The sequence below is a fragment of the Megalobrama amblycephala genome, linkage group LG2 (genome assembly GCF_018812025.1).
Source record: "Megalobrama amblycephala isolate DHTTF-2021 linkage group LG2, ASM1881202v1, whole genome shotgun sequence".
Lineage (NCBI taxonomy): Eukaryota > Metazoa > Chordata > Actinopteri > Cypriniformes > Xenocyprididae > Megalobrama > Megalobrama amblycephala.
Genome location: NC_063045.1, coordinates 45,696,432 through 45,716,272, shown reverse-complemented (window position 1 = coordinate 45,716,272; position 19,841 = coordinate 45,696,432). Strand labels below are relative to the sequence as shown.

Below are 19,841 nucleotides of genomic sequence, written 5' to 3'. Positions count from 1 at the left end.
TTGCCAGCAATAACACTCCCTTTTTCAATGCCCAGAAAGCTACTAAAAACATGTTTAAAACAGTTCACGTGACTACAGTGGTTCAACCTTAATATTATGAAGCAACGAGAATACTTTTTGTGCGCCAAAAATAACAAAAATAGCGACTTTATTCCACAATATCTAGTGATAGCCGATTTTAAAACACTGCTTCACGAAGCTTCGAAGCTTCACGAATCATTTGTTTCGAATCAGAGGATTTTATCAAAAATAACTTAATTTGTGTTCCGAAGATGAACGAAGGTCTTGCGGGTGTGGAACGACATGAGGGTGAGTAATTAATGACAGAAATTTCATTTTTGGGTGAACTAACCCTTTAAGGTCAGAACCATGAACGTTGCATGTATACAATATATGTAGATCTCAAAGTCTGTGTTACTCACATTTGTTTCCATTTATATATTATAAAATATAATAAAGAATATGGTAGGTTTAGATTAGTATGTTCTAAGAGCCTAATGAAATAAAAGCTCTTTTCTTAGACTTTCTTTGTTGTTTGTCTTTATTCTGAATTTTTTGGATAGAAGTAGATATATCACTTGTCAGTTCAGGACTTACCAGAATGACCACAATAGCCACAGCAAGTAGTCACGTAGACAAAACCAAATTCAAATAGATATGCTACCAGGATTCTGTTCTGCATTCATGTACACATTTATTATTGAAAAAAAAAATTAGTGAAACACAGTCAGTTTTAGTTTCCTGCTATTGTTTTTATTTAGAAAAGTGATATTAATTTACCACAAATAATGTGTTGTAAGGATGTTTGCATTATATTACTGATTTCTCCTTTTTGAGTGTTAGAGAAACCTGGCAAGGTAAATATTGAGGTCTTTGCTTGTGAGCTTATTTAGAGAACTGATATTAAATATTACATAGAAAGATTTTTTTCACGTTGATTTACCCAGCCCATACTATTGGCCACATATCAGTAGTGAAATCACAACTTTGCTCTCTTTCACGTCATTAATCATGAGACTCCTGCCATTACGACTAGTTTCCACTTGACCCTTCATTTCCTTTTTCTTAGCTTTATGCAATACTACCTATGACTAAGTTCCTGCTTGTAAATCATTAATGGAAATTCTCACATGACTAGATATAGGTAATATATAGGTAATATTTATATAGTAAATATAGTTATAAATGCATTAAAGATTATTTGCATTAAATTTGCATTTAAAAAACAATTGGGCCCCAAATATTACAACTGAATTCTTTTACTGATGTACCTACCAGGCTGTTTCATAATTTGCTGATATGGTTTATTGTTTTTGATAACCGTAAAGCAAGGAAATGTTTTAAAAAAAAAAACAGTTGGAAAGTGCATTCAAATGTTTTTAGGAGGAAACACACTGGCTTGATCGCTGAAGAAACAAACACGGATCTGTTACAGAGAAATCACAATAATCATAACAGCTTCATTTAAAACATCAGCTAGATATTGCACAATATGATGGTGTCATAAGACCATTATGCTCTGTAAATGATCTTCTAATTGCATTGTAGGCAAGGCCACACCCTTTATAGGAAGTGCTTTAGCAGTACAAATACATCTCTCAGTTACCCACACAGCCAGTACTGTCTTCTACACATCCTGTTTAGCAACACAACCACATGGAAATGGAGTCTGAGATGGAGCGAGGTGCCCAGAGCAAGCAGAATCTAATCAGTAAGATCATCTTTCCCTTTTTCTCTGTCCCTGTACTGTGAGAATATTATACAGTAATATAGTAACAATCTTAATTCAAACTACTACAGCACCTGAGTATATTATGGTTTGCTGCTGACTTAAGTTGTATTCCTTAACTATCTCTATTAGTTAAGAGTTATAGAATTTGCATTAGAGTTTGATTTGCAAAGCAGTCAATTTTCCACACCGGTTCATAACTGAACCCGCATGAGGAAAGAGAAATAAAGAAATATACATTACATATATCGTCAAATGGCTGTTGATGATATTTTTAGTTTTCAGATCTTATTTAGATTTTATTTTACTTATAATCACCAGGAACAGACAAAAAAGCTTAACTAAGCTTGCTATTTTATATATATATATATGAAGACCTAAATAAAAAGCCTCTAAGATGTTCTTCTAAAATAAGCATTTTTATCAAGCTTGTATGTTTAGGTTCAGTAATTCCACTTTAATGGCAATTAATAGGTCCTTTTCATTGCCATAAATCCTAAATAACTGAACATACGAGCTTGATAAAAATGCTTATTTTAGAAGAACATCTTAGAGGCTTTTTATTTTTATATTTCAGATGGCACTTAGAGGCTTTTGCATCTGAAGTCTTCATATAATAAAAAATAATATATATAATTTTGTAGTAGTTTTGATGTTGGGTTAACAAAATAATATTTGTCAACTACCCATTTTAAATTTTCAGCATTTTGGGGTTGGCCCATTTTTCTGATTTGAATAATCACATCAGATTAAGAGTGGAAAACATTTGAGCACGTATTATAGTTTCATGATTTCTTCTCTTAGGTTAATAGATTGCTCTGAACATTTTGACACAAAATAGCCTATGACTATTGACTGTATCATACAATAATCAGTACAGTAATCATCAGAACTGAATCGCAACACTGCATGTGAGCTTGATGAGTCAAATGTGGAAAATGTACACACACGTTTTAATATTTCTCTTAAATTAGTACAGTAGACAGCATACAACAAGGCCTTGGTTGGGTGTTGGGCTGTGTAGAGTGTATGTAAAAATTAGAGTAGCCTTATCCGTCACGCTTACATATATGATAAGTAATGGGAGGGTTTGTGGGCCAGTGCTCACCCACCCACTCATTAAGGGCCACCAAGAGCTGATTTATGATGAAGAGGGTCTCCCTGGTGACATTTATCTGAGCTATCCAGTGAGGGGCCGGTATTGAGTGTTTTGGTGTAAAGTGCTTTTACTCAGGGTTAATGGTAAAAGATAAGATGTGGTTCATGGTTTGAGGGTCATGGATAAGTTGCCAGTTAGAAAGAGAGCACCTCTGCAAACAAAACCATCTATAAATTGCTCATTTTAAGTTTAGCAGGCAACTGTTACACTTTGACTTCCTTTTTTTTATATAATTTGGCTTTGTCTTCCCTTTCATGTTAGTCATGTGCTGTTTGTGAGAATGACAGTTTTCTGTTGTTGCAGGTGAAAATAATGGTGGTTTGGGTTGCTGTGGGTGGATCCTTGTGATTATCTCTGCATTTTTCAGCATCTTAATATTTCCAATCACCATTTTCATAAGCATTAAGGTATGAACCACAATAGGACAAAGAAAACCAATAATCTTTATATTAATATTTATATTACTATTTATTACTATTACTAGGCTCTCTGGAACCAAAACAGAATAGTATCATTGCGATATTTTGTTTTTATTCACATTTTAATTATTAAGTTAATAAAAGTTTCTATGTTTGTGTGTATATTATATATATATATATATATATATATATATATATATATATATATATATATATATACACACAAATCTTGGCCATATTCCAGAATTGCAAAGTCACGTTTCACCAGGGATGTGCTGAAGGAGAGTGCTCACCTCTTGTATTGTCAATGCAAAATCTTGTCTTGATCTCATTTATTATCAAGAGGCGCATCAATTTTTGGTCAAATTATGGGCAGTGTGTGTACATATATATATATATATATATATATATATATATATATTCTGTTAATGTAAATTTTTCTGATATTAAACTGTATAATTGGCTTTTGTCCCTGATGGCTGGTTTTCATACTGGTTTCGTGACTCTGGTATCACACAGCTTCTTTCTTCTCAAATAATAAAATAAATTTATTAAATAAAATTAAAACTCTTATCAGTATTTCATGACCACTTATTAATACTATCATTTTAATAATCAATCTTATTAAATAAGATGATAACTAAATACTTTCCTGATCTAACATGTCTTGCACTTTAACAGGAAGCAGATGCCTGTTTTACACCCTTCAGGTGTTGTTCAAATGTTTTATAACGCACTTTATGTGTTTCATTGCTTTTTTATAGATTGTGAAAGAGTATGAGCGTGCTGTCATATTTAGACTGGGGAGAATAACAGCTCGAAAAGCCAAAGGACCAGGTAAACAAAACGTTTAGTACTTTAGAACATAGTAAGAGACTTTCTGTCTCTCAGATCTTAGTTTCAGTATTTTAAAGTTAAACATACTGGAGTAACACCAGCTTTTGTCAATGTTTGCCTTGGACGTTCCTCGGAAATGTACATGTTCAAATTGTTTACACCAGCTGAGGACATTTATAGAACTTGTTCTTAAAACATAGAAGCTCAAACTCCATTACAAGGAGTCAGTTTAGAACAAGTAATGAATCAATTTGTATGACACAGATCATATAATTCCAAATAGTATAATTCCAAAATGTCACCTGTGTCTAGGAATCTTCTTCATCCTCCCCTGCACGGACTCTTTTGTCAAAGTGGATCTGAGAACCATCTCATTTGACATCCCTCCCCAGGAGGTAAAGTAAAATAGATACGCAATAAACGATAAGCTATTATTGATTAACTTACATTTAACAAACAAAATTGCCTATTAATTTGTCTACTTTTGCTCCAACAACAAAAATAGTTCCAATCAAACAAAGTCAAGGTGGACATAGTGAATCCACATGAATCCTAGCAACGTTTCGTTCCTAAACGAATCAGTTTTCGAACGAATCGTTTCCGCGAATGATTCAATGACTCACTCATAAAGCAATTCGTCCCTGAATGAAATTTGAATGAATTTGAACGCAAATTTTAAGACTGAATTCGGAATAGCATATTGGCAAACTATTTTTTACTATTTGTGCCATATAAATATATGGGAGAAACATGCTATTTTTGAATTCAGCCAGAAGTGAATAACTAAATGACCCGTCAACTGTTGAGGACTATAGCCTAAGTTGCCACATTTTCATTTCTGTTTGCATTTAGATCTTGACCAAAGACTCAGTGACAGTTTCTGTGGATGGTGTTGTGTACTTCCGTGTAAGTGATCCTGTTGCCTCAGTGGCAAATGTGTCCAATGCGGATTACTCCACCCGCCTACTGGCCCAGACCACCTTGAGGAATGTCTTGGGGACCAAGAACCTGGCTGAGGTCCTTTCCGACCGAGAAGGCATCTCCCACAGTATGCAGGTGAGCATGAGAAAAATAGATAATGGTGCCCCCAATTGTGCATCAATTATAATTGCAGGTTTAATTCAAGTAGATAAAACTGAAAGTGTATCCAATTTTTCTTCTCCCTGCTACTAGATGTCTCTAGATGAGGCCACAGATTCGTGGGGTATTAAGGTGGAGCGAGTGGAGATTAAAGATGTTAAACTACCACAGCAGCTGCAGAGAGCTATGGCAGCCGAGGCCGAGGCTGCCCGTGAGGCCAGAGCAAAAGTGAGCGTTACAGCCTCACCTTCCTAATATATGTCCTAATGTATTTTAATGTTCAAGAAAATGACACAAACTTTCATTCATGTTTTAACTGCCCAAGGAAAAACCAGTCAGACAACATGCAACATTTGATTTCTGTGTGCCCTAGCTCTGCATGTGATGCCACACCCTAATAGAGTGTTTTGTGATAATGCAGGTCATTGCAGCAGAGGGAGAGATGAATGCATCGAGGGCTCTGAAGGAGGCGTCTCTGGTGATCGCAGAGTCTCCATCCGCCCTTCAGCTCAGATACCTCCAAACTCTCAACACCATCGCAGCTGAGAAGAACTCTACCATCATCTTCCCTCTGCCCATGGATGTCATAAGTCACTTCATGAAGAAATGAACGCTGAATATTCACAAAGTTTATATTACACAAAGTGTTTACTAGTCATTCATTTAGAAATTTTTACTTGATTTTCTTATGTGTCATGTTTAACATATTTCAGTTTTTTCATGTTGTGGGGGATGATGTCATATATCTTTAACTGGAAAATAATTATGCAACTTAAGGTTTACAAATGACTTTATTTAAAAAATACAATATCGTATTTCAGAAAATATATCAACATGTTACGCAATTTTCAAATGCCACCTTATACAAGTATGCATGAAATTAAATAAAATCTACAGTAAAAACAGAATTTCTTTAGTCATTTTTTACAAATGAGAATGACAGTATCTTTCAGCTGTTCTTCATCCTAAAGAACCATTCATTTAGGACCCAAGAAGAAAACAAGAACATCAACGCTCATATCAGAGTTCAGAGATTTAACCTCTCCATTCATGTAATTGTTTTCTAATTTCCCACTAGAGGACACTATTGTCATGCCAAAGACTTTCCAGTGTCCATGTCATGGTGGAAGTTCAAAGATTTCTGTATGGTTTTCCATGCTCTCCTGCGTCAGTACGATGGATTCCTCATACACATCCAGACGGAGACAAAGAATAACACTAAGGGGAAGATTTACAGTGTTACATTTCAAATTTAAATCTGTAACAAAATTTTAAATAGAATTAAATGGATAATAATATATCAACACTGGAATTTATTTACTATGCACTTAGTTCACTTAAAAATGAACATCATTATTTCATTATTTTGGAAGGGCCAGTTATTATTTACTATTTATTATGATTCAGTTACCACTATGACCTCAAAATACTTGATGAAAGTGCACTTCATATGGACTAATTTTAAGGTGCCTTGAGTGGTAGGGATTTTGATTATTCCCAGTGACTCAAATTCAGAAGTGCTACTGGATCATTCAGTGAGCTTTTTAGGTTACACTGGGTGTTTCTCAAATGGAAGATTGCATCCTAGTGAGGCTTTGTCCTTCCTACAGTCTTTCCGAGGCTTGACGGTCTCGTAAGTGCACTTGGCTACGTCATGAAAGTATAGCATTATAAATGTGTATTACATTTTTTAAAAGTCAAAACATTAAAAACTTTACTAGATTTGCGATGTTGATAATTGTGGAAACGAGTCATCACAATCCATTAAAAAAGCTCCATGAAGGACACGAAACGAAGGCTGCCTTCAAAGAATCCTTTAAATTGAGACATATTTTGATGGAGCTTGATGACATGGCAGCTGAGATATGCAGCTTTACTGGGACACAGCCATCTGATTGAGAAGCACCCATCGTTACTTCAGTTGATGATTCTGTCACGTTTTTGAGTTTCATTCAGACTCAAACCAGCAACTTTAATTAAGGGGGCATATTCATTTGGTAGGTAGCTACAACTAATGAAATGCTCCTTCACAGCCAGCAAAGGAAAATTATTGGCTAGTCCGAATAAACATCCGAAATACTTCCCTACTATAAAGTAGGTGACAAAAAAAGTACCCGGATGACCTACTACTTCCAGCGAAATTCTGAAGTGTGCATACGACGGACACTTTACTATCCCATGAGATGAAACCCATGAGATGATTGCGGGAGGAGGATTTGTGAATGGCAGTGAAACGACGCAACTGAAGCTTGTAGGTCACATGGTAATGACAACATGGTGAATGTAGTATGTCCAAATTACATTCATATTATTTAGAACATACTTTTTTAGTGGTCGTTAAGTAATTTATTATTCAAAATAAGAACCTACTCAAGAGAGTATGCGATTTCTGACACAGCCTCAGTCTGAGATAAAATCAGTCATGCTTGAAAAGAGAAAGACTTTAGTGAATGACAAGTAGTGTAGAAGTGAAGGACACTGATTATTTCAGGTAAAACACCACTTTTTGTCTGTTTTATATGTACTGCCATTTTATGGCATGAGATGTGTAATAATTCTTCATTTTTCTACTTTTATATTCCACATACAAAACAACAGCATACGGATTTAGACATGACTAAAGAACAGAATTGACATTTTTGGCTGAGCTGTTTTTTGAATAATGGCTCCATTTTAGGAAGGATATAGATGTGGGCTACTCACCAGATCAGGGTGGCTGGTATGAGAGTGAGGGCTGCAGCCAGCAGGAAAGTAAACCCGGAAAACCAGGACAGTGTAGCTGCATAGATGCTGCTGAACATTGTAAATGAAACGCCAACACTCAACATCTCCACAAAGGCTATACACGCAAACATGGCACCTGTACACAAAAACACAGGCACAAGGAACAACTTTACACAGCCATCAATAATTCAGAGTTCATGTGAATTGGGACTTTTTTGCAGTGCCTGGATTTATTTAGCTGGGAATGTGGGAATGATGTGCAAAATACAGTAACATCTGAAATGAAAATTAATCTAAAAAGTTATTCTATTCTGTTCTACAGTATTTCACGAGTTCGTTTCAACATAAAATCTTTAAGCTAATAAGGTTAAGCATATTTGGCTTGCTGTCTGCTGATGAGGGGTTCTAGGAAGCAGCTTCAACTCGAGCTTGGATATACCCTCCAGGGACTACTGGTGCCTGGAAGAGGAGTAGATAGATGAGATGCCTAGATTATGTGGTGGAGTTGGGGAGGTGGAGGGATATCGAAACAACTGATGCCAGAGCAGGGTGAGTAGCTGCTTATATGCTCTGGACGTAATTGAAAGATTAGGGTTCCCTCCTCTTGAGATAATGTTTGAATTTCACTAATTGAAAGATTAGATGGGTTCACGTCGTGAACTTCACTAATATTCTTACCTTGTTCAGATCCAGACACTATTTTGGACATCATTGATCGTAGTACAGGAGTTGGCATGATGGACAGCAGCAAAGGCAGTCGCACTGCAATGAATAAAACATAGACCATTGTTTCACCTGAAAATAGTCCATCTATCCATCCATTAGAAACTCCATAAGTGTCCAAACTCAGTCTTACCCAGGAACATGAGCAGAGTAGACTTGGCAAATGCTGCCATGATGAGGCCGGCTGCCACTGACATCAACCCCAGTAGGATGATGTAGGCATCAGGTAGACAGCGGGACAGCAGTGCCACACCGGCAAAACTCACCAGATACATGGCAGTGGAGAGAGCTGAGCCATAACCCACCAACACCTCACTCCAGCACAGAGGAGTGTTCAGTTCATACAAGATGAAGATGGAAATGCCACCCTGGAGAGCTACCTGTGAGGGACACACGCACACACAAAGTATGTTACATTTATTTTTGTATATACACTACCAATTCAAATGTTTGGGATTGGTTTCTGAAAGAAGTCTCTCACCAAGAGATTTGATCAAATTATTACAGAAAAATCTGTAATATTATGACATTTTAAAACAACTGTTTTCTGTTTTAATATATTTAAAAGTTTATTCCTGTGATGCAAAGCTGAATTTTTAGCATCATTACTCCAGTCTTCAGTCTTTCAGAAATCATTCTAATATGCTGATTTGCTGCTCAGGAAACATTTCTTATGATTATCAATGCTGAAAATAGCTCAAAAGAACAGCATTTTTTAAATAGAAATTGTTTGTAAGGTTATAAATCTCTTTTGCCACTTTTGATTAATGTAATGCATTTTTGCTGAATAAAAGTGTACATTTCTGTGTAATTTTCCTTTTGTTATATTTACTCTGAAGCTGAATCGGGTCAATTATATTGTATGAATTCAGAAAACTTACAGTATAACCTGTCAATATAACCAGATTAAAGCTGCAGTCCGTAAATTTTGCCTCTTTGTCGCCATCTCTGTTTGAAACCTGCAATTGCAGTTATTTGCAGAATTGTCATCTTTAGGTGGGTTGTGCATCGGCACGACTCTTCAGAGTGGATAAATCTAATGTTTTGAGCTGTATGTGTGTTGTGTCGGTCAATACACCAGTGTGGATATTCACTGTACATCAGAACTACAGATACTAGGCTACGTCTTGGAAGTATGTCCAAAATAAGAAGTTTCACTGAAAAAATGTCATATGAACAAGTAATTAACACGAATGCCACTTTTGTTCTGACCAACTGATTTTTTTTTTTTACAATAAATCAAGCTACCAATGGTGATTAAATCTAACGATCGCAAAGTTAGCTTCAGATCATGACAAATTATTAGTATTGATATACTTTGTTCTCAAATTGTTAATGTTAACAAAATTCCATCACTAAATGAGTTTAAGTTACTTTTAACAGATTGTGTGTTTTATCCTTTGGTAAATTGCTGCTGTGATCCTTGATTGTATTTTTTTTGTCTTGATGTGTATTTGTATGTCTATGTTATTGCTGCTGCTTTCTTGGCCAGGCCACTCTTGTAAAAGAAATTTTAATCTCAATGAGTTTTTTAACCTGGTTAAATAAAGAAATTAATGAATGAAAAAATGAACCTCAAAAAGCAATTTAAAGTTCCTTAGAACACACTACCTTTCAAAAGCCCTGCTGATATTTATTCTTGTTTTCGCACAGGCCCGGTCGCTTTCCTTTTTTTTTTGCTGTAGTTACTCCGAAGTCTTGTTTTTTACTACTGTAAAAACTGGTGATTCAACAGTTGTCACTGATGATTGTCGTTTTGAACTTTCCGTATTACAATCCGCCATTAAAATGATGTTTAATTATTCCAGCTGCTCTAAGAAAAGGCAACAAATGATCCGCCACCACACAAAATAACCAAGATGGTCCTTGCTGCATAACACAAGATCCAGGGGGTGAGGTTGGATGCAGATCCAACTCCTCTCACTTTACATATGAAAAGCTCGCTGCAACCTGTGGAGGACATTCAACCCAGACCACATCCAAGTGTGACGTCAGAAGCCAGGCCAATGCAGCCAATTCTTAATATTTTATTGGTCATGTCAATCATAGTACTGATTGCCTACACCAAACACTGATCCCTAAACCTACCCATCTCCACACCCTGAATCTGGATCCAACCTCGCCCCTGGGTCTCGTGTACTGCAATGAGGAGCTATAACCTACAGCTGGGACTTCTTCTTTGTGTATGCAGACGTGACATAGTGACGCAAAGACAAATAGCGGCAAACTCGTATTTCCCAAGGAAACCGACCCGAACCACTCAAATTACAAAACATTATTACAGTCTTCCCATTGTGAATCGGGCTAAGGTAAGGAGATAGTTTTGAACACTTATTGGTTTGTGCAACTTTAATTATATCATTATTTTTGCAATTCTGTTTTGTGCCACTACAGACACAAACCTTACACACTTACACACCAAATGATGAAACTTGTGAATAAGGTCAGAATTATCATAATCACCCTGAAAAAGGCAAAAGCAGCAAGCATGAGCAACAGCACTACGTTCCTTCTCCTTTTGGAGGCCGCAAAGAGCAGGTAGACGCCTTGCAGACGGGCGGTAAGAGCTTGAGACTGTCGCAGTCGAGGGGCTTCTGAAGCTGAGGGGCTGGACGTTGACAGAATGGGATTTGGAAGAACCAGGGACTCCTTCAAAACCACCAGCACATAGAGGAGGTTTACCAGATGCACACAGGCTGCGGTGAGAAAGGGCCAAGTGAAGCCAGCTGCTTCAATGTAGAATCCAGTGCACAGAGAAGCTAAACCAGACAAAACCCCTAAAATCATGTCCAGTCGAGCCATTCGGACAGTTTTCTGCCCTTCCGGACCTTCTCCACAGAGATCAGCCACATAGGCGAAACATCCGCCAATCAGACTGGCGGGTCCGCCCATCAGGCCTGATAGGAAGGAGGCAGCTAACAGGTAATTGAGGCTGAAGGAGAATCTACTGACCAAAACGTAGCTCAGGGAGAACAGAGTGTCGCCCACCAGAGGAGGAACGATGGCAACTTTACGCCCGCAGTAGTCACTGTATGAGACCAGGAGTAGTGCAGATATGAGACTGGGAATGAGAAAGCACAGTTCACTCTGGAGGAGGAAAAGAGATGTCTCCTTCTGCACTGCCTGAAGAGAGAAGAGAAAAACTGTTCAGTTTCAGATCAAATGTTTATCATCACCAACAAATTCTGTCTAGTTCTGCCTGTAAAGTTTAGATAGTTAGAAAGAGATGTAGGGAGGGAGTGAAAGTGAACATGAAGTAAATTATTTCAACGGTCAATGGTATTTCAAACGTATCAAATGACAAGCCAATCCACAATTAAGGGCTCGTGAATTGAAAGGAATTTTCTCACACACAAAGAGAAGCAGAAAAGAATACAAAACATAAGCTCAACTAATTTACCTAATATAACCGGTTCTCCAGAACTCCTTTATTGAGATATGAACATCAATGTAAATTTTACAGTGACATAGCAAACAGTCTTGTCTCTGAACGCAATAAAGTAAACAAAATGAATGTCAAACCTGATTCTCTTTCAAAGATTTTTATCTGTCATTCACTGAGTTGTTTTATTTGCCAGTATATTTCTATTTTATCTTTTAAATATTTAAAAATACCTTTACTTTTTATTAAATTAGCATTAAATTGTTTATTGTGACTGTATTTTTTCATGATTTTTATGAATATTGAAGGTTAAATTTTTTTTTGTTTGTTTTTTTATATTAAGTTTTAGTTATTTTGTCATTAAATATAAATATTTAGGATTTATTATTATTATCTCAGTTCAGTATAAGTTTTTATTTATTTCCTTTTAGTCATTTTAGTGCTTCTAATTAAACTTTCATCTAATATTTATACTTTATTTTATTTCAGCTTTATTCTACCCAGATGTTTTAATTTCCCCATATGATCAATTTGTGCATCTTTTATAGGAACTTAAAAAAAATCTTAATTTCAACTCAATTGGTATTAAATCAATATGCAATTATTATTTTTTGTTTATTAAATTAGCATTAAATTGTTTATTGCATCTTCATGTATTTTTCATGATTTCTATAAATATTGAAGGTTAATATATATATTTTTTTTAAGTATTATTTATGTACTATTATATTTTTAATTTTATATTAAGTTTTTGTAATTTTGTTATTTGCTTTAATATAAATATTTCAGATTTATTTATTATTATTTCAATTTTAGTTCTGTATAAGTTCAATATTTCATTTAGTTGCCAAGGCAGCATTTCTCATTTTCATTTAGTTTTTCATCTAATATTTATCTAATATTTATTTTATTTCAGTTTTATTCTAGCCAGATGTTTTAATTTCCCATATGTGATCAATTTATGCATATGTTGGAACTTAAAAATATTCATAATTTAATTTCAAATGGTATTTAATCAATATGCAATAAAAAAACAAAAACAAAAATTACTGTCCTTAATAGAGCTGTCATTGGCATAACACCAAATATTTTAGATAATTTTTCCAACAGTTTTTCCAAAAAGCAGTTTGTAACGTGGCATATTTACATTAGAATCAATCCATTTGCAAGTTATATATTCAAAGTTAATTGACTGGTAGCTAACTTGTAAATATGGTTACCATTACACATTAGATTCAGATTTTCAATTAACATGTGATAAATGCCTTAACATAGATAAAAATATTTTGAAGAAGATTTTAGGAAGTCAGAAGTGAATCATGAAAAGAATCATGTCTCGCATGTCACCAGTTGTGACGTCTCACCTGGTGTATGGTGACATAGCTGTGGTTGTTTGAGCAATGAGACAGACTCTCTGCAGGGTAGGTTGTGCCACTCAGTTCAAACCACAGCCTACGGTACACATACTGCTGCAGCAGAGGGTAGATCATAAACATGGCAAACGCATAAAAGCCAACAGCCGGCTCGATCAGATACACACGACCCATCCCACTTCCTGCTCTACACCGGGGAAAAAAAAGGAACAGGAGAGATGTTTGAGAAGACATATAACAGTGACTAAACTAATGACAAAAATAATAGAAACAGATGAGCTCGATTATCTATTATGAATAAAAGTCTCTTGGTTAAATCAATAGATCGACAGACAGCCAGACAGAGATAGACAGACAAATAGATAAATTCACTCTTAAAAATAAAGGTTCTTTATTGACATTGATGATGAAGAACCTTTATAATCCATTGAAAACTAAAATTAAAATGTTCTTCATTCACTAAGAAAAAATCTTTAAAGAACTATTCACTGAAAGGTTCTTCTATGGCATCACTGTGAAAACATCCTTTATGAACCTTTATTTTTAAGTTTAGATATATATAGACAGGTTTGGTAATTCTTACCTGTAAGTTATAATAGGAGAAATTTTTCCATATTCAAAGCATGTTTGCCTTTGCCTTCAAATCCACTTGAAAGTCACAGGGCACAGCGAAGAGAGAGAGATCACATCATGGTATGTTGTGTTCTGATCTCATTATTCGTTTGGGAAGCCTGTAAGACAGAGACTTCAACTCCTTCCGTTTGTTTGTCAAGACTACAAATCCTCAAAGGAACACACACCCTCAGAACACGCATGTGTGTTTGTGTAGCAGAAAGAAGGAGTGGAAACCAGTAATCTAGGAGAGCTGGAATAAGTACTAGATGTATTTGGCTATTTCAGTCACATTTAAAAATGTTAGAATGTCTTTGCATTTGATAGGCCTACAAACAAACAAACAAACAAACAAAAAAACATTTTAAAGAATTTAAGCATTTTAATATTGCACAAGCACACTTTTCAAGCTAAAAATTCAGAAAAATAAGTGAAGGGAGTCTAAAGGAATAGTTCACCCTCAAGCCATCCTAGGTGTATATGACTATCTTCTTTCTGATGAACACAATCTGAGTTATATTATATCCTGGCTCTTCCAAGCTTGATACTGGTAGTGAATGCGTATTTTGAAGCCCAAAAAAGTGCATACATCATAAAAGTAATCCATGCGGCTCCAGGAGGTTATAATAAAGGCCTTCTGAAGCAAAGCAAGGGTTTCTTGTAAGAAAAATATTCATATTTACAACTTTATAAACTATAATAACTAGCTTCCGGCAGTCTGCCATACCATTATAAAGCTTGGAAGAGCCAGTATATTTTTTAATATAACTCAGATTGTGTTGGTCTAAAAGAAGATAGTCATATACACCTAGGATGGCATGAGGGTGAGTAAATCTTGGGTACGAAGTTCATTTTAGGACATTTTCACACCTCTGTCATTCAACGAAAAGGCGTCATGCCTCAGACTAAAAGGCTTCGGTCATCGGACAAAACGCCATCGTGCCTCAGACTGAAAGGCTTCAGGTCTAAAAAAAAAAACGACGTCAGGTGTCAGGTCTCATATGTGAGAATGTCCTAAAATGGACACCGTACTTGGGGTAATTTTCATTTTTGAGTGAACTATTATTCCTTTAAGTTTGCTTGCAAATTTGAAATGAATGAAAAGACATTCACTTACACTTTTTTTTAGGTTTTTTTCACACTTTACTTAACTCTGTGTTATCGTTGTTCTAATCACCTCTTTTAAACCTGGATAAAGGAACGTTTCACACTTGTAATTTAGAAGCAGCATTAGCAGCGCTTTTTATCCCGGGGTTATGAAACCCTGCTCCGGAACAGGGTTAAAGGGTTAGTTCACCCAAAAATGAAAATTCTGTCATTTATTACTCACCCTCATGTTGTTTCACACCCATAAGACCTTCGTTCATTGATTGCAGTGGTTCAATGTTGATTTTATGAAGCGGGTACTTTACAAGTCAGCTCAAAATTCATAAATCAAATGACTGGAAATTAAAACCATGAACAGAATGTAATAAACTATAATGACAAACACAGATATGAGCAGTCAGCGTATGAATCTCAACAATGGTGACAAAATATTCAGACAATCAGATCAGCTCTAGACATCACAACAAGCTAATAAAAGACAGAACAAAAACCACAGAAAAAAGTAGCAAATAGTTAGAATGAAAAAAATAAAAGGACAATTCAGCTGCATAATTTATCCATGCCTTGATGCATGCTGGGAGTTTTGTACTATTGTTCCCAGCATGCATTGCGGCATGACACTTTTGATTGTCACCATTGTTGAGATTCATGTGCTGATTCTTGATGTCTTTGTGTGTCATATTAGAATAAATTTTGTGTGTTTTTTAATCTAACTGATTTCTGCAATATAGCATAATCTCATGTTGTGGTAACAGGGTTTGTAATGTAAGTGTATTACACTGTAAAAAAAATGCTTTTTTTTGTTTAGTGTTTTTGTCTTGTTTCCAGTCTAAATACAAATACTTAAATACAGATGCTTTCACTAAAAAAAAAAAAAAAAAAAAAAAAAATTCAAAATGAAGTGAGTTTTTGCTTAAAACAAGCAAAATTATCTGTCAATGGAGTAATGATCTTGTTTCTGTCCCAAACAGACAGAAAAGCAAAAACTCACTTAATTTTGAGAAAACAAGAAAAAAAAATCTTATGTCATCTTACTTATCTATTAAAAGCATCAGAATTTTAATTTTTTTTTAGATATTTGGACTGGAAACAAGACTAAACAAAATACTAAGTAAGGCTGGCCATACACACAAAGATTTTAAGCCCGATTTTGAGCCTGCAAATTGTGGCATGTTTGTGGCTGCCAAGTTTCAGATAGAGAAGCACGCAACATCCAGTAGGTGACGCTTGCTCACTCTCATTGGCTATCATGGTTATTACATCAGAGGCAGCCCGATTGGGGATATGATTAGGGACAGTCCATCTTTATCGGGAGCAGTTAAATAATCGTAATGACACCACACAATAGAGGATTTTTGGAGAAAAAATAATTTGCAACAAGCTTCGAATTGGGCCACAATCCCACAACAACTGTACAAAGAAAAAACGTTTCCGTTTTTAGTACATGTCGTGTAAACACCTTTAGTTTTAGCTTTTCTCTTGTTGCTGAAATTGTCCACTAGGACTAGAGAGTGTGCACGAGATGGAGCGGGACATGGAAAATGAAGTAGCCTATAAGGCCTGGCTATAGGCTAGTCTACCCGCGGCTTAAGACAATTTGTATTTTCTTTCACACACAGCACAGAGAAACATCTTTCTATAAACCGACCAAACTGCCTGTCAAGTGATAGACAAAACTGACAATGATTTTATATTTTTTTTAAAAATGAAAGGCAATGCGGATAAACATTCGCAGCCATGATGTACAGAACACTCTCAAAGATATAGAAGAAAATAAATAAAAACATTTAGGATCAATAAACTTTTTATTATATATATAATAATAACTGCAGAAAGGCCACACTGCAGACAGATATACATTTCATATGTCGGCAAATCAAATTACATCGGCTAAATTGTATGTGCGAGCAAGCTTTAACTAATCTACAGCGCAACACTGATGCACCAAAAAACATAATAACCAAATATAGAATTTTTTTTATCAAACATTAATTTACAGAATTGAATTAGAACAGAATATACCGTTCTAATAAATGAAAATAGCCTAATTAAAAAAAAATGCAAAATGCCTGAAGTGCAGGGCAACATATTCAAAACACAAGCCAGAAATAGTTAAATTAAATAACCCAGAGTGATCAATAAATAAATTAAAATTAAAGAAATTATTAAAATAACAAAATTATAGCGAGAATTGTCAACTTGTTTTAACTGCAGAGACAATAAACGCTAAACTGGAGTGGCAGTCTTTTTAGCTAAACATTAACAGCATCCAAAAATCAAATTACATCCGGCTGAAATAGTTTGAAATCACTTGTAGCTACCCTACCTGATTGAGAGACAAAAATCCAGTCTTTCACGCCATCTGCCTGTGTCCGTTTGAGTCTTTTCAAATAGCGCGCTATAGTCAGCTCGTTGGCCGGCAGAAGCGCGCCGCAGTGTTTGTCGTTGAGCTGTATAGGACATGAGCTGTTGGCACAACTTGCATCATACGTTTTTTTGATCATCTTTTACCATTTCAAAGTGCATCCAATTGTACACTTTATCCCAGACATTGTTGAAGATTTAATCCCTGCTGTAAAGATGCTCATCTGCCGGTCACGGATCATGGAAGTGAAACATAAATCGGTCACAGGTTGGATTTATTCACGCACATTAAAAATATTTATTAAAAGCTTCTTTCTTTTCACATTTTTATTTATAGTATTAACATAATAGGCTGTATATTAATACTAATGGGATATAGTATAATACCATTATACTAATGGGAAAGAACCGGTATGTCTATGTAAAATCAGATATTGAGCGCCCCCATATATCGTCTCACAACACCTCTGCGACGATTCGACTGTGAGATTGGTAGTCGAATCAGGCTCCTCCTATCGAAGATTCGAATCGTCGACTATTCAGGGTCAACCCTAATTTCTACATAAGAGGGTCCATGGTTGGAAATATACTTGACAAGTCTTGCAGCGGTCAACCTGAAGCTTTCACCTGCACACCCACTGAAGCTAAGCAGGGTTGAGCCTGGTCTATATTTGGATGGGAGACCTCCTGGTAGACTGGGTAGCTGCGGGAAGAGGTGTTACAGAGGCCAGTATTTCTGATCAATCTGTGGCCTGAGTGGATCCTAGCGCCGCAGTACAGTCACAATGTACTGTATAAAGGGTGTAACCCTGGTGTAAAATAGTCCATACAGCACATCACATACTGCCCAATGCCCCAGTACTGTCATCATAAACTGTTCTGAAAATAGGGTTAAAATAAACCCCAAAAAATAAGGGGTGTAACCCTGGGGCAAAAAATAATCCCTACATTACATCACATACCATGCAGGCAGTTAGTTAGTTTCACATCACAAATGAAATAGTACTTTAATTAGTTCTTACAACTTACATGGAAGCACTCTATTTTTTTCATTACTGTTTAATGTTTTTGAAAGAAGTCTGATATGCTCACTGAAATCTCTCAACCATCATTGTAATCTCATAACCAAATAAAACTGACTGCCATTGAAACCTTGTAATGGAACAAAACCGACCATCATCGAAATCTCATAACCCAGCAAAACCGTCATTGAAATCTTGTGAAGAAAAAAAAAATACCTTATTGAGATCTTGTAACTGAACTTATTAAAATTTGACTGAGTGACAACGAAAACAGACCATCATTGAAATCGTGCAAAGGAATAACAACAACAAAAAAAACCCGACCGTCATTGAGATCTTATAAAGAAACATAACCAACCATCATTGAAATGTTATAATGGAACAAAACTGATCAGAAGATTAAAAAAAAAAAATTCTATGATGACACACAAAGACATCAAGCATCAGCATATGAATCTCAACAATGGTGACAATCAAAAGTGTCATGCTGCAGTACATGCTGGGAACAATGGTACAAAACTCCTAGCATGGATCACAGCATGAATAAATTATGCAACTGAATTGTCTTTTTATTTTCTTCAATTCAATTCTTTTTCTGTATTTTTTGTTCCGTCTTTTAGTAGCTTTTTGTGATGTCCAGACTTGATCTGATTGTCTGAATATTTTGTTGTCACCATTGTTGAGATTCATACGCTGACTGCTCATATCTGTGTTTGTAATTGTACTTTGTTGCTTTTTTATCATTGAGGTCTTGTAAGTGAATAAAGCCAAACATCGTTGAAATTTTGTAACGGAACAAAACCAACTGACACTGGAAACTGTCATTGAGATCTTGTAACACAGCCAAACTGACTGTCATTGAAATCCTGTCACAGAACAAAACCGACCGTCATTGAAATCTCATAACAAAACAAAACTGTCAACCATTGAGATCTCGTAAAGGAACAAAACTAACAGTCATTGGGATCTAGTAAAGGACCAAAATCAACCATCATTGAAATTTCGTAAAGAAACAAAACCGACCGTCTTTGAAATCTCGTAAAGGTGAACTCTCGTAACGGAATAAAACCTACTGTCATTAAAATCTTTTAACGAAACAAAACCGACTATTATTGAAATATTGTAACCAAACAAATAAAAATTTGATTGACTGACAACGAAAACTGACCATCACTGAAATCTTGTAAAGGAACGAAACCGTCTGTCATTGAGATCTCACAAAGGAACAAAACTGACCGTCATTGAAATGTCGTAATGGAACAAAACAGGCTGTCACTGAAATCTCGTAAAGGAACAAAACCGACTGTCTT

General features: G+C 35.6%; 2 protein-coding genes across 3 annotated transcripts; one reads left to right on the top strand and one right to left on the bottom strand.

The window, feature by feature from the left end:
- Window positions 1-1,565: 1,565 nt before the first annotated feature.
- stoml3b (stomatin (EPB72)-like 3b) lies at window positions 1,566-6,132 on the top strand. Its single transcript, XM_048178859.1, has 7 exons — window positions 1,566-1,711; window positions 3,192-3,295; window positions 4,072-4,144; window positions 4,457-4,539; window positions 4,997-5,200; window positions 5,318-5,452; window positions 5,646-6,132. Exons 1-7 carry the CDS (start codon window positions 1,657-1,659, stop codon window positions 5,832-5,834), a joined length of 843 nt encoding a protein of 280 aa, XP_048034816.1. The 5' UTR covers window positions 1,566-1,656; the 3' UTR covers window positions 5,835-6,132.
- Window positions 5,997-15,516, bottom strand: LOC125260438 (solute carrier family 46 member 3). 2 transcript variants are annotated; one of them, XM_048178821.1, is made up of 9 exons: window positions 15,369-15,516; window positions 14,010-14,157; window positions 13,418-13,613; window positions 11,135-11,794; window positions 8,805-9,051; window positions 8,627-8,710; window positions 7,928-8,084; window positions 7,595-7,649; window positions 5,997-6,442 (listed from the first exon to the last, which is right to left on the bottom strand). In XM_048178821.1, the coding sequence occupies exons 3-8, from the start codon at window positions 13,598-13,600 to the stop codon at window positions 7,625-7,627; spliced, it is 1,356 nt and encodes a 451-aa protein (XP_048034778.1). In that variant the 5' UTR covers window positions 13,601-13,613; window positions 14,010-14,157; window positions 15,369-15,516; the 3' UTR covers window positions 5,997-6,442; window positions 7,595-7,624. The 2 variants fall into 2 exon arrangements, with proteins under 2 accessions (XP_048034778.1, XP_048034769.1); XM_048178812.1 differs by lacking the exon at window positions 7,595-7,649 and having other exon boundaries at window positions 15,369-15,515.
- Window positions 15,517-19,841: the final 4,325 nt, after the last annotated feature.

Bases quoted from the DNA above. Each gene is read 5' to 3' on its own strand.
- stoml3b (XM_048178859.1), top strand. From the start codon at position 1,657: ATGGAAATGGAGTCTGAGATGGAGCGAGGTGCCCAGAGCAAGCAGAAT. The intron at 1,712-3,191 runs GTAAGATCATCT...CTGTTGTTGCAG, and splicing joins GAGCAAGCAGAATCTAATCA to GTGAAAATAATGGTGGTTTG. The intron at 3,296-4,071 runs GTATGAACCACA...GCTTTTTTATAG, and splicing joins CCATTTTCATAAGCATTAAG to ATTGTGAAAGAGTATGAGCG.
- LOC125260438 (XM_048178812.1), bottom strand. From the start codon at position 13,600: ATGGGTCGTGTGTATCTGATCGAGCCGGCTGTTGGCTTTTATGCGTTT. The intron at 11,795-13,417 runs GTGAGACGTCAC...TTCTCTCTTCAG, and splicing joins GCTATGTCACCATACACCAG to GCAGTGCAGAAGGAGACATC. The intron at 9,052-11,134 runs GTGATTATGATA...TGTCCCTCACAG, and splicing joins CTGCTTTTGCCTTTTTCAGG to GTAGCTCTCCAGGGTGGCAT.